At 40.8% G+C, this 14,002-nt stretch overlaps 2 protein-coding genes across 2 annotated transcripts; both read right to left on the bottom strand.

Annotated features, from left to right (window-relative positions):
* Positions 1-2,320: 2,320 nt before the first annotated feature.
* On the bottom strand, positions 2,321-2,869 carry LOC138899277 (uncharacterized). The gene is made up of 2 exons (XM_070185424.1): positions 2,603-2,869; positions 2,321-2,518 (listed from the first exon to the last, which is right to left on the bottom strand). Exons 1-2 carry the CDS (start codon positions 2,867-2,869, stop codon positions 2,321-2,323), a joined length of 465 nt encoding a protein of 154 aa, XP_070041525.1.
* Positions 2,870-12,326: 9,457 nt separating this feature from the next.
* LOC138899276 (uncharacterized) lies at positions 12,327-13,794 on the bottom strand. Its single transcript, XM_070185423.1, has 2 exons — positions 13,142-13,794; positions 12,327-12,474 (listed from the first exon to the last, which is right to left on the bottom strand). The coding sequence occupies exons 1-2, from the start codon at positions 13,792-13,794 to the stop codon at positions 12,327-12,329; spliced, it is 801 nt and encodes a 266-aa protein (XP_070041524.1).
* Between the last annotated feature and the right edge of the window lie 208 nt (positions 13,795-14,002).

Genomic DNA, 14,002 nt, shown 5'->3' with positions numbered 1-14,002 from the left:
GATATCATAGTCCTTTAGCAGCTCCAACCATCTATGCTGCCTCAAATTTAGATCCTTCTATTTGAATAAGTGCTGGAGACTCCGATGATCTGTAAACACTTCACAAGACACACCATAGAGATAATGCCTCCAAATCTTCAATGCATGAACGATGGCAGCTAACTCCAAATTGTGGACATGGTAGTTCTTCTCATGGGGCTTCAACTGGTGAAGCATGAGCAATCACTCTACCATCCTGTATCAAAACTAATCCAATACCGATCTGAGAAGCATCACAATACACTGTATAAGAACTAGTAGCTGAAGGTAGGACTAGAACTGGAGCGGTGGTCAAGGCAGTCTTGAGCTTCTGAAAGCTCTCCTCACACTCATCCGACCACCTAAAATTAGCACCCTTCTGGGTCAATTTGGTCAAAAGTGATGCAATATATGAGAAACCCTCCATGAAGCGACGATAATAATTGGCCAAGCCAAGAAAACTCTAAATCTTAGTAGCTGAAGATGGCCTGGGCCAACTCTGCACTGCCTATATCTTCTTTGGATCCACCTTAATTCCTTCACTAGATACTATGTGTCCCAAGAATTCCACTGAACTAAGCCAGAACTCACACTTAGAGAATTTGGCATAAAGTTTCTCCTCTCTCAGTCTCTGTAATACAATACTCAAGTGTTGTGCATGCTCCTCCTGGCTACGTGAGTACACCAGGGTATCATCAATGAATACTACGACAAACGAATCAAGGTATGGCTGGAATATACTGTTCATAAAGTGCATAAATGATGTTGGTGCATTGGTCAACCCAAAAGACATCGCGAGAAATTTATAGTGACTATAACGGGTCCTGAATGTCATCTTTAGAATATCCGAATCCCAAATTTTCAACTGGTGATACCCGAATCTCAAATAAATTTTGGAGAATACCCTCGCTCCCTGAAGCTGGTCAAATAAATCATCAATATGCGGTAAAGGATACTTGTTCTTGATTGAAACATTGTTCAACTGCCTGTAATCGATGAACATCTGTATAGTACCATCTTTCCTTTTCACAAACAGAACCGGTGCACCCCAAGGTGACACACTAGGCCTAATAAACCCCTTATCATGGAGTTCTTGAAGTTGCTCTTTGAATTCTTTCAACTCAACTGGTGCCATACGATACAGAGGAATAGAAATGGGCTGAGTGCCTGGCACCAAGTCAATACCGAAATCAATATCCCTGTCGGGTGGCATACCCAACGGGTCTACATGAAATACATCAAGAAAGTCTCGCACTACCGGTATATAATCAATAGTAGGGGTGCCTGCATCAACATCTCTCACAAAGGCCAAATATGACAAATCCCCCTTCCAAACCATACATTGGACCTTCAAATAAGAAATTACCCTGTTGGGAACATAATCTAGAGAACCTCTCCATTCGACCTTTGGCAACCCCGGCATCGCCAGCGTCACAGTTTTTGCATAACAGTCCAGGATAGCATGACATGGAGACAATCAATCCATACCCAAGATTACATCAAAATCAAGCATGCTAAGCAATAAGAGATGAACTCTAGTCTCTAGTCCCCCAATAGTTACCACACACAACCGATACACACGGTGCACAATAATAGTATCGCCCATCGGCGTAGATACACAAACAAGTGAAACTAATGACTCAGGGGGCATATCTAGATAATGAGTAAAGTACGATTATACATACCAATAAGTGGAACCAGGGTCAAATAATATAGAAGCTTCCCTATGTCACAATGAGACAATACTTGTGATCACTACAGAAGCATCGACATTTGACCTGGCAGGAAAAACATAGAATTGGGCCTGGCCTCCACCTGATCGGCCTACCCCTCTTGGGCGACCCCTAGATGACTCAACCCCACCCCGAGTTGGCTAGGTGGGTGGCGAACTAACTGGTGCTGAAGTCGTAGTCTGACTCTTCTGCTGCACTGGACCTCCCGGGTGATGAGGACACTGCCTCCACATATGCCCGAAATCCACGCACTCAAAGCAACTCCCCGATGCTAGTGGTGGTGGGGACTGAATTGGGCCCCGAGGACCAAAATAACCGCTAGAAGCACCCGGTGCAAATGAACTTTGAATTGAAGGAGCACAGGACGAACTCTGGGCTGGAAGGGCACCGAGAGATGACTTCCCCTGATGAGAACTGTATGAACCATGGCTGGATGATGCACCACGGTGAACTGGATGACCTATCTGTGCGTGCCTGTAAAGACGACCCCTGCTGTAGTAGAACTAACCCCCTGAAGGAACATCGCTGAAACCACTCGATCCACGAGGCCTCTTGGCCTACCTCTCTCCTCACTCCTTGCTATGGACCATCTCTATCTTCCTAGAAATATCAACCACCTCATCAAAAGTAGCACCAGATACCCTCTCCCGAGTCATAACCAACCGCAAGTGATACGGGAGGCCATCAATGAACCTCTTAATCCTATCTCTATCCGTGGGAACCAACCAAACTGCGTGACGAGCCAACTCAGAAAGCCTCATCTCGTACTGTGTCACAAACATGCCCTCTAAACGTAACTGCTCAAACTATCTGCGTAACTCCTCTCTACGAGAATGCGGTTCGAACTTAACCAAGAAGAGAACGGAGAACTCCTGCCATGTAAGTGGTGTTGCACCGACCGCCTCATGCCTCTCATAAGCCTCCCACCATCTGAAGGCAGCCCCAGTGAACTGAAAATTAGTAAACGAGACCCCACTGGTCTCCAAAATACCTGTCGTGTGAAGTATTCGCTGGCACTTATCCAGGAAACCCTGAGCATCCTCTGACTCAACACTGCTAAATGATAGAGGCTGAAGCCTCCTAAATCTCTCAAGTCTCATGTGCTCATCATCAGCCATAACGGGTACCACCTGGGTCTGAGCAGCTGCAACAGGCTAGACTAGTAGTGCCCCCGGTATCTGAAGTCCTTGCACTACCTGCTCTGGAGTACGGGCGACAGGGGTATGAGTACGTCCCCCGGCAAGAGAAGTGGCTGGTGCGTCCTGAGCCAAAATCACCTGAGCAAGGCCAGTGAAAACAGTCAATATCTGTGCTAGAGCCTCCTGAAGGCCTGGAATCATAATAGGCACAACTAGTGCCTGAGCTGGCCCCGCCGGCTCAACTATATCTGGAACCTGCTCCTAAGATGGATCAACTGGTGGTTCTACAGGTGCTTCTCTAACTGTTGTACGAGCTACATCTCGACCTCTACCTCGGCCCCGGCCCTGGCCTCTACCATGGCCCAGCCTCTAGTGGCCCTGGTGGCTGACCGTTGGATCCGGTAATACGTGTCCTCACCATCTGTGAGAGAATAGAATAATAGAAATTTAGTTTCCGGAATCAACAAATTCACACGACAATATACAAGAAAGTGAAATTTTCCTAAGAGTTCGGCAACCTCTTGAAGATAAGTACAGACGTCTCCATACTGATCCGCAATACTCTACTAATCCTGCTCATGACTCGTGAGACCTATGTAACCTAATCTTTGATACCAACTTGTCACGAACCAAAATCCTAATAGCACCTATTGTGATACTAGGCAACCCGACATTACGGAATAATCCCGACACTTTTAATAGAAAATGAATTAAAGCATTTTAAATAGCAAAAATTCTCATAAACAGGGATAGAAACTCAAAACTCAACGCAGAATTCCCAACTATTGGGGTGTCACAGAGTAGATGAGCATCTATACATCAAAAGTCTGGAAAACACGGCCTATAATAGTCCGAGAGTAAATACAATAAGTAAGAGGATAGGGAAGAAGAGACAAAGTCTGCGAACCACCGATAGCTACCTCAAAATATTCGGAAGATCAACAACGCGAAGAAATCAACACCCACTGTGTATGGAAACACCTGGATCTTCACACGAAGTGCATGGTGTAGTATGAGTATAACCAACTCAGTAAGTAGCAATATTCAATAAAGAACTGAAAGTAGTGACGAGCTTCACAACTAAGTCCAATTACAGTAATTTCCAACATAGGAAGGTAGGCATGCTTTCAAGTTCAACATTTAAGACCCAAATAGTGATTTCATATCAGGTTCAACTGAAACAGAAGATAATATCTCTCAAAAATTTCCAAAATAGTGATATATGACAGATGAAGTGCAAAAATAATGAAATCAATGCATCCTCTCAGAGCAACAGTCACTTAATCCTCCCATTCACTCCAACCTCACAATCACTCTTTCCTCACAGTCACTCATTCCTCTCAATCACTCAGCACTCGACACTCGTACTCAGTAGGAAAATGTGCTCACTGGGGTGTGTACAGACTCCGTAGGGGCTCCTTCAGCCCAAGCGTTATAACAAGCCAATCATGGCATAAATCAATGAAACATGTTGCGGCGTGCGGCCCGATCCCATAAATATACTCACAATCAGGCCCTCAGCCTCACTTAGTCATCAACCTCTCTAGTATCTCGGGCTCTCATAAATCATGATAAGCAGCCCAAACAACAATGATATGATGCATCAATAATGAACAATAGAGACTGAGATGTAATGTGCAAGTAAAACTGTAACTGAGTGCAAAATAGCAATTTAGCAGATAATTCAACATGTAGATGACATCAGGACCAGGAATTTAGAACTGTTTAGAACTGTTACTTACCTCAAACCGGTAAATTCTTTATTCTGCTATGCCTTTACCTCGCGAATCGGCCTCTGAATGCCTCGAATCTCATCATAATTAATTCGATTCAGTCAATACAAATTATTAGAATTAATTCCATATGAAAATACTAATTTTTCAACAAAATCCAAAATTGCAGTCAAAAATCATCCGTGGGGACCACGTCTCGGAACCCGACAAAAGTTACAAAATATGAACGGCCATTCAACCACTAGAAAAGCCATACCAAAATTACTAAATTTCGATAACAATTCGGCCCTCAAATCTTCAAATTTAACCAAAAGGGTTTTCAAAATTTTTCAACTTAAATCACCAATTAAATGCTAAAAAATAACAATAGATTCGGGTAATTTGACCAAAATTGAGTTAAGAACACTTACCCCACTGTTTTCCTTGAAAATATGCCGAAAATCGCCTCTACCCGAGCTCCAAATCGTTAAAAATGAAAAATGGAAAGAACTTAAACATTCTGCCCAGGTTTTTCTTCTTCGCGAACGCGGCCATTGCCTCGCGTTCGCGAAGCACAAAAATGTGCTGTCCAAAATTCCTCCTTCGCTAACGCGATGACCAGGAATCCCAGGCCTCCGCGAACACAGAGCCTCACTCACGAACACGTAGGCCAACGCATTAGGTCCACCCCAGCTCTCTCTCTTCTTCGCGAACGCGACCACCATCTCGCGTTTCCGATGCACAACCTGCCTAGCCCTTCGCGAACGTGGCTGCCCCCTTCGCGAACGTGAAGAGAAATTCTTCACCTGCCACCGGTTACCCTTCGCGAACGCGGGACTTCCTTCGCAACCGCGAAGAAGGGAACCAGAACTGGACACCCAAATTTCTTAGTCTAAAATATCATACGACCTTAGTTGAAACCTCAAATCATATCAAACAACGCTAAAAACACGAATCATACTCCAATTCAAGTGTAATGAAACTAAGAAATTCCAATTTCTACATTCGATGTCGAAACCTATCAAATCAAGTCTGATTGACCTCAAATTTTGCACACAAATCATAAATGACATAAAAGACCTATTCCAATTTTCAGAATCTGATTCCGACCCTGATATCAAAAAGTCAATTCCCCGGTCAAATTTACAAACTTAAATTTCTATTTTAGCCATTTCAAGCCTATTTAACTACGGACTTCCAAATAATTTTTCAGACACGCTCCTAAGTCCAAAATCACCATACGGATCTATTGGAATCATCAAAACTCTATTCTGGGGTCGTTTATACATATGTCAACATCTGGTCAACATTTTCAACTTAAGTTTTCATATTTGAGACTAAGTGTTTCAATTCATTTTGAAACCTCACTGGACCCAAATCAATTACCCCAGCAGGTCACATAACAACTATAAAGCACAAATTGAGAAGTAAATGAGGGAATGGAGCTGTAATACTCAAAACGACTAGCGAGGTCTGTCGCGCCCCGTTTTCTCGTGGAAGCGGTCCTCGACGTGTGACAACTCTTTTAAATGATGTATTAAAATAGGAGAGTCGCCATCTAATAGTTTTTAAGGTGCGTTAGGGCACCTATTTGCATATGACTTGGGTTTGACTAGTTTGCATCACCAAAGATCGGGTAAAGGGCTCGAAATTACCTCGAGGAGAACGTGTTAGGCACTCTTCGAGGTCCACAACTTTGGGTCCCGGTCGAACTTGAATTATATGAATTAGTTATATAAACAAAGACAGAGAAAACAAGAAGTTTGGGAAGTTTGATTATCAAAGACTTTGAATAAATATAAACACTTGATTCAAAGGTAAGATGGGGGGTCCTAAGTTTTTTAGCCTAAAAGATCACCTTGTGCAACATAAATAATGCTTCGTAACTCCCTCAAGATGGAATGTTACTCGTATTATTCAGCGGGCACAGACTATCATCTCCTACTACCCGATTACTATCTTTAAGTTATTACCTAAAATACACTAGTTGATTCTAAATCGTGCCTTATGCGTGCACTACCCGTCCCATACCTATGGTCCAGGAGGCATTTTGACCTCTATTTTAGGGTGGTTCTAGACTTGAGTTAGGCTGCTCAAAAATGTTAAGACTAGGCGACAATTCAAAACAAATAGGACTGCAATTAGATCCAATTGAAAGCTCACATTAGCCTCTAATTCGGCAAACAAATGCACACAAACAGATTTTACATATTAGGCAGTTTTTAGAATTGAAGGGATTGCAGTTGTTAAACTCTATAGGTATGGTTTATAGATGATCTGATTCAGATATGCAAGCCAATTTTAGACCTAATGATTTTCAAATTACCAATTGGTAAATGCCAGATGCTGCTAAGTGGCTTATTACAGATTATCAGTGGACACATCTATAGGCATGATTTCTAAGTGATTTATACAATAAGGAACAACGGAGCTTATTGGAAATTCTCAAAATTATTACGCTTCCTAATAATCGCGTGGATAAACAATAAAACAGTGTTTGAAAAGCGAGTAGTGATGTCCTATAGGCATGATTTATAAAGCTTGGCGATTGGAACTGATTCTCATACAATTAGCTCCTATAAGCATGCTTTTTAGATGGACGATGAGATTGCAATAGCGAATTAATTAGTTAAAATCCTATGGGCATGATATCTATTGAGCAGATTAAGGAGCAGTCATTAGTAATTATTTCCTATAGGCATGATGTCTAGCAACACATAGCAGTAGACACAATAATAGATAGAATACTCATGCATTGACAACATACTAATTATGTGAGTGTGTGATCCCCTAATGACATGATTTCTAATAGTGCCCAAAGAGATTCACATATAGCAAGTCAGATAGCAAATAGATCACACAAATCCTATAAACATGCTTTCTACCCCTTTTCAGGCAAATATTAAGAGATGCCAACTTCCCAATTTCACTATCACCCCAGTTGTTATTACAGAATTATTACATGCCCAATAATAAATACATTACAAAGTAGTACAAGAAATAATAGTAGGCCCGAGACAGGCCCAAAAGATACCCAGCACTGACAAGCCTTCAACATAAGCTCTTTCTCTACACAGATCTCAACATAGCCCAAAAAACATAGGAGAACTCGAACCAAACCCAACAACTATGGTTTGATCATAGGATCCAGGAATTAATCACTTACACAAGTCAATTTGCACATTCAACAGGCATAAAGAAGGATAGAACTGAGTAGTAAGGAAAATGGCCAAAGGACCTCAGGCCCTAGCGTTCACAAGGGTCTCAAAATGGACCCCGAGCAGTGCTCACACTAGGGAGGTTAATAGAGAAAGATTTAGTGGCCTTGACTTTCAGTCGGCCAAGAATTATAGATTCAAAATAGGGTAAACAACCAATGAGAATAAAAATAGTAGTCAAATAGCAGAGTTTGAAGAAGTGTATTTGCATTTTAGGAACACGTATTGCAAGAGTGATCACACAATGAACATATCAACACAGAGGGTAAACAAACTCAAGAGACAGGTTAATATCATAAGTCCATACTTAGCACATTGAGGCAAGGAATATTTGTAAGAAAGCAAGGGGATTATGGCTTACGGGATTACGAAATTATTAAGCAAGTCATTCTGCCAAATAGGACAAACAACAAAACATTAACTTAACAGGTTTAAGCCTAAGGGTCAAATTATGCTAAGCACCAGGGGTTGAACAGTGCAACTCACACTAATAAGGCAAAGAGAATCAAATTTAATAGGGAACACAGGTTAAGAAGCTATTCTAAAAGGTTCCTACTAGTTGATAGAGAGTACAGAGTTAGGCAGGGTAAGGACATACTAAGTGAATAAAATAATCATAGGAGCAAATCATAGCTAGAATGAGGTATTAGAATGGATTAGGGCATATCACAGATACAAATCAACCACTATAGAAATCCAGGACAAGGCAGGAAACAAACTGATGTGATATAACCAATGTAAACACTCAAAGTACCAATACATTAAGCTAAACGAACTTCAAACAACCTAAATTGCTCAAGTTAAACACAAATACATTTTAGAATTGGCAATTTAGGCATGAGCAAATGCTAGAGAGGTTCATATCATAAGCAGAGTTACACATAGAGATAGTCTAAAAACACATTAGGTTATGCAATTTCATAGGCATGAATACGCTAATCAGGAATATAAGAGGATGAACATTGCAAAGGCTAAAGAACTCGCTAGTTACTGATTAACAAGTAGACAAACAAGAAAAGAACAGAATCACTTTGAACGTCAACAAAGCAGTATAACCCAGGACCGTAGATGCGTCAAGTTCCTAAGGCCTTCAAAGAACCCAGGGCAATGCTCACACCCAAGGAAGGTCGAGAGAAATAGGAATTTCGGTGGTCTTGACTTTCAGCCGGCCAAGAGAATAAGCGAACAACAGAGTGAAGATCTTTAGCTTTTTAGTGGAAAATTTTTTACTCCCCCCCCTTGTCCAAAAGGGAATGGGGGACGGGTTTATATAGCAGTCAAAATTGAGCAAACATATAAGGAAATAGAATAATTTAAGCAACATACAAGGAAAAGAAACATGCGAATCGATTTGAAATCAATTTAAGAGAGAAAATCTATAAACCTAAGTTTTTTAGGGAAAGTGTAAATCAGCAGAATCCAAACAAAATCGAACCCACACAGTATGGTATTGAACGTATATAGACGAAATAGTGCTCAAAATCACAGATTCTAACCACTTTGGTTTGATTTTGCAAGATATTGCTTACCATGTTTAGGCAAGCACCTAGATAATACCACAAACGGACAACTAGTACCAAAAGGATTCAAATATGGCAAGAAAATGGTAGTCGAATCCCAGTATCAGTGGGATTAGGAGAGAGGATTAAAGGGGAGGCGGCTAGGGTTCTCCAGAAGAGGGAATAGGAGAGTTGAGCATTTAGGGGCGGTGGATTAAGGGGAAATGGGTAGGGTTCTGGGTTAGTTTAATTTAAGAGGGGGGAGTGGACGATGGTCGTTAATCGTGAGAGATCAACGGCTGAGATCAAAAAATTGGACGGGCGGGTCGTTTAGAAGCGGGTCGCGACCGGGTTTTAGACATAGGTCATTTGGCTTTGGGCTGGGGTAATTGGGCTAGGTATTTGAGTGGTTGGGCCATTCATTTGGTCCGAAATTGGGCTCTTGTTTAAATACACAAAATTTATCAAAATAATTTATAAAAGTAATTACTAAATATTAAAAAAATATTATTTATGCAATAAAATAATTGAAAATAATAACTTAACATTATAAAAATATAAAAAGCTATTTTGGCACAAATAATGTAATTATACATGAATATAGGCTATTATTGCAAAAATATGCAATTAGCCTAAAAATGCAAATGCAATTATAGAAAAAATGAAGTAAAATATTATAAAACATACATGTTGGTGTAAATAATAAGTTTGGATGATTAATTCATCACAAAATAATTTAATTAAATATTTATATAATATAAATGTAGAAAGAAATTGATTTACAGCTTTAAAGATTATGGAAAATTATAGAAAATGCTTGTATAGGTTTGTAAACTAAATGATGATTCAAATATGCCATTTTGAAAGTATATATGCATTTTTAGAAAATATGAGGGAAAATTGGGTTTCAACAACTGTCCTTCTTTACCCGGGAATGATGAAAGAATTGTAGGGTAAAGAAATGATGACCGATTTTGACTGAATGGGATGATTTGAAAAATGGAGGTCGAACTCTGGTTTCTGAGTTGCCTACGTATTCCTGGTGTTACGGGAATCAGGCCGTGTGTAGTTCTGGATCCAACGGTGAACTGAACCGATGGAGTTGTTATAGGAATAGTCGTATGCTTCGGAAAGGATCTTTTAGATAGGACAATATCAAATGAGTTTATACGAAATCGTGAATGGATGTATCTTAGATTGGGTATCTGAACAGTTATCAAGTAAAAGTGGGTAACTGATGGTGGTTGACAGTGTTTGAAATAATTATAGGATGTGAGCATTGAACGGAAATCGGAGCGAAGATTGCTCCCTTTAAGAGAACGGTTGCCTCCTGGATTACCTGCAAAACGTAAACACAATGCATGCGAGTATATATGGGATTATTGCGAGAAGTTAAACGTGATGCAAATTCCCTTTGGACCATGAAAGTCGTCGTTGGACGATGAGGATGATGTCCTTAGACCATGATGTCATGTTTCATGAATCGCATGATAAAAGATTCGCAGGCCATGAAATGATGTTCTCGGGCCATGAGAATGGTGCCTTTGAACCATGACGCCTTTAAATAATAATGTGCAATATTGAGAGGTCCTCAGGCCATGGCATGGTGTCTTTTGGCTATGCGGATGATGCCTTCAGACTATGATGCCTTTGGACAAAATGGCGATGTTTCAGCCCATGAGATGCAAAGACATGATGCTTGGTCATATGCTAAGAGAAACAAGATAGGGCTTAGTCTTGTGTAAGATTGGGGCAGAGCTTAGCCCCGGGAAAATAGAAAATAGTGCTAGATTTCAAGTAGCATAACAGAGGTAGCAGTTGGTATTATGCAAGGATAAGGAGATGCTTAGACTCATGCAAGGAAAAAGAGACAGTGCTTAGTCTCATGCAATTAGGAGACAATGCTTAGTATCATGCAAGGGAAGGCAGAGCATAGCCTTATGAAATTAGGGAGGCAGTTCTTAGCCTCATGCAAGGAAAAGGAGACAGTTCTTAGTCTCATGTAAGGAAAAGGAGACAGTGCTTAGTCTCATGAAATTAGGATACAATGCTTAGTCTCATGCAAGGAAAGGCAGAGCTTAGCCTTGTGCAATTAGGGAGGCAGTGCTTAGTCTCATGCAATTATAAGACAATGCTTAGTCTTATGCAAGGAAATGAGACAGTGCTTAGTCTCATGCAAAGAAATGCAATGCTTAGACTTATGCAATTAGGGAGGCAGTGCTTAGCCTCATGCAAAAAGAGAGTGATGAGTGATAGTAAAGTATTTATTAGGTGGAGATATGTTTGTGTTTGGCAACTTTCTCATTATGAAAATAGTAATTTTTGTGAATATTCCTGTTATGTTCATTTTGCCTGCATCCAAAGAAACATCGTGAGCTTTGCATGGAACGTTGGTCTGTGCTTTCACCTTCTCGCTTTGATTTTGCTCTTGTTTCGAGATCCTGTTCGAGTTGTCCTGGGTAGCATCTGGCTATTTATAAAATAAAGTTTTTGAGAAAATATGCGTGCATTTGATGAATGTAGATAATTAAAAACATAGCAGTATGCAATATCAAGTAAGTTAGATAAACCAATGGTTGTGACACTTTTAGAGACATTGCGACTTCTTTTCATTAGAATTTTGAGGGTCCTCCTCAAAATTCTTCCCCAGTTCAATAAGCGATTCTTTGACCATTTTGCATATGACGAAGTTGGCTGGACTTGCTTCGGAATTTTGAGGATCCTCCTCAAAATTCTTCCCCAGTTTCTGACCATGGTAAAAATGAAGATTTTATTGAATTGTGACCGAACCTACAGGGCTGCCTACGTATCCCCTATTAAATGGGAATCAGGTCAAGCATAGTTCAGTTACATCAGAAGAAATGCGAACAATCTAAACATAGTATCTCTTGACTGTGTCTGAGTTAATGGGCTTTGGACAAATTTCTCCATCTATTTCCGCAAGTATGAGCGCTCCTCCTGTTAGTACTCTGTGAACCATGTAGGGCCCTTGCTAATTGGGTAAAAATTACCCTTTGGCTTCATCTTGATGGGGGAAGATCCGCTTCAGCACCAGCTGCCCCGGTGTGAACTGTCTAGGTCTGACCCTTTTGTTGAAAGCTCTGGATATTTTGTTTTGGTAAAGTTGACCATGGTATACTGCATTCATTCTTTTCCTGTCAATAAGAGCTAATTGTTCATAGCGTCTTCGTATCCATTCTACGTCACTGAGTTCAGCCTCTTGCATAATTCTTAAAGAAGGAATTTCTACTTCGGCCAGAATGACAGCTTCAATATCGTAGACCAACAAGTAGGGGTTGCTTCGGTTGATGTGCGGACTGTGGTACGATACCCCAATAAGGCAACTGGTAATTTCTCGTGCCATTACTTGTGGTTGTCTACCATCTTTCTCAATAATTTCTTGATGTTCTTGTTTGCAGCCTCCACGGCTCTATTCATTTGAGGCCTATATGCTGCGGAATTCATATGCTTGATCTTGAAGGTTTACACATAGATTTCATTAATTCACTATAGAGGTTGGCGGCGTTGTCGGTGATGATGGATTCTAGCACCCTGAATCGACAAACAATACGACCCCTGACAAAATCTGCGACGACTTTCTTGGTTATAGCTTTGTAAGATGCAACCTCAACCTATTTTGTGAAGTAGTCTATGGCCACTAAAATGAACCTGTGCCCATTTGAAGCGGCGGGTTCGATCAGACCGATGACATCCATTCCCCAAGCGGCGAAAGGCCAAGGTGCACTTGTTGCATTGAGTTCACTTGGTGGAACCCGTATCATATCTGCATGTATTTGGCACTGATGACACCTTTAAACATACCTGATGCAGTCCATTTCGATAGTCATCCAAAAATATCCTACTCTTAATATCTTCTTGGCTAAAACAAAATCGTTCATATGTGGTCCACAAGTTCCGGCATGTATCTCTTCGAGCAGTTTGGAAGCTTCCTTAGCGTCAATACACCATAATAATCCTAGGTCTGGAGTCCTTCTGTACAGAATTCCTCCACTTTGGAAGAAATGGTTGGATAATCTTCGGAGGGTGCATTTCTGAGTATGATTTGCATGCTCCGGGTACTCTCCCTTTGCTAGGTATTCTTTGATGTCATGAAACCACAGATTCCCATCTGTTTCTTCTTCAACATGAGCATAATAAGCTGGCCGATTATGGATCCTTACTGGAATAGGGTTGATGAAATTCTTAGCCGGGTGTTGTATCATGGAAGACAGGGTGGCCAATGTATCTGCGAACTCATTCTGGATTCTCAGAACATGTTTGAACTCTATCTTTGTGAATCTCTTCATCAACTCTTGCACATAGTACATATATGGTAATATTTTGGTATTTTTTGTAGTCCACTCTCCTAGAACCGGATGTACCAAAGGGTCTGAATCACCAATTACCAGCAATTCCTGAATGTTCATGTCAATGGACAAATTGAGCCCCAATATGCAAGCCTCATATTCTGCCATATTGTTGGTGCATGAAAATCTGAGTTTTGCGGATACCAGGTAATGTTGACCTGTCTCTGATACCAAAATAGCTCTGATACCCACTCCTTTGAAAATAGCAGCCCCATCGAAGAACATTCTCCAACCGTCGTAGGTTTCGGTGATCTATTCTCCTACAAATGAAATCTCTTCATCGGGAAAATACGTTTTCAACGGTTCGTATTCTCCT

The sequence above is a fragment of the Nicotiana tomentosiformis genome, chromosome 9 (genome assembly GCF_000390325.3).
Source record: "Nicotiana tomentosiformis chromosome 9, ASM39032v3, whole genome shotgun sequence".
NCBI classification, from domain to species: Eukaryota; Viridiplantae; Streptophyta; class Magnoliopsida; order Solanales; family Solanaceae; genus Nicotiana; species Nicotiana tomentosiformis.
The sequence above is the reverse complement of the archived record's forward strand: the minus strand, read 5'-3'. Positions and strand labels throughout refer to the sequence as shown.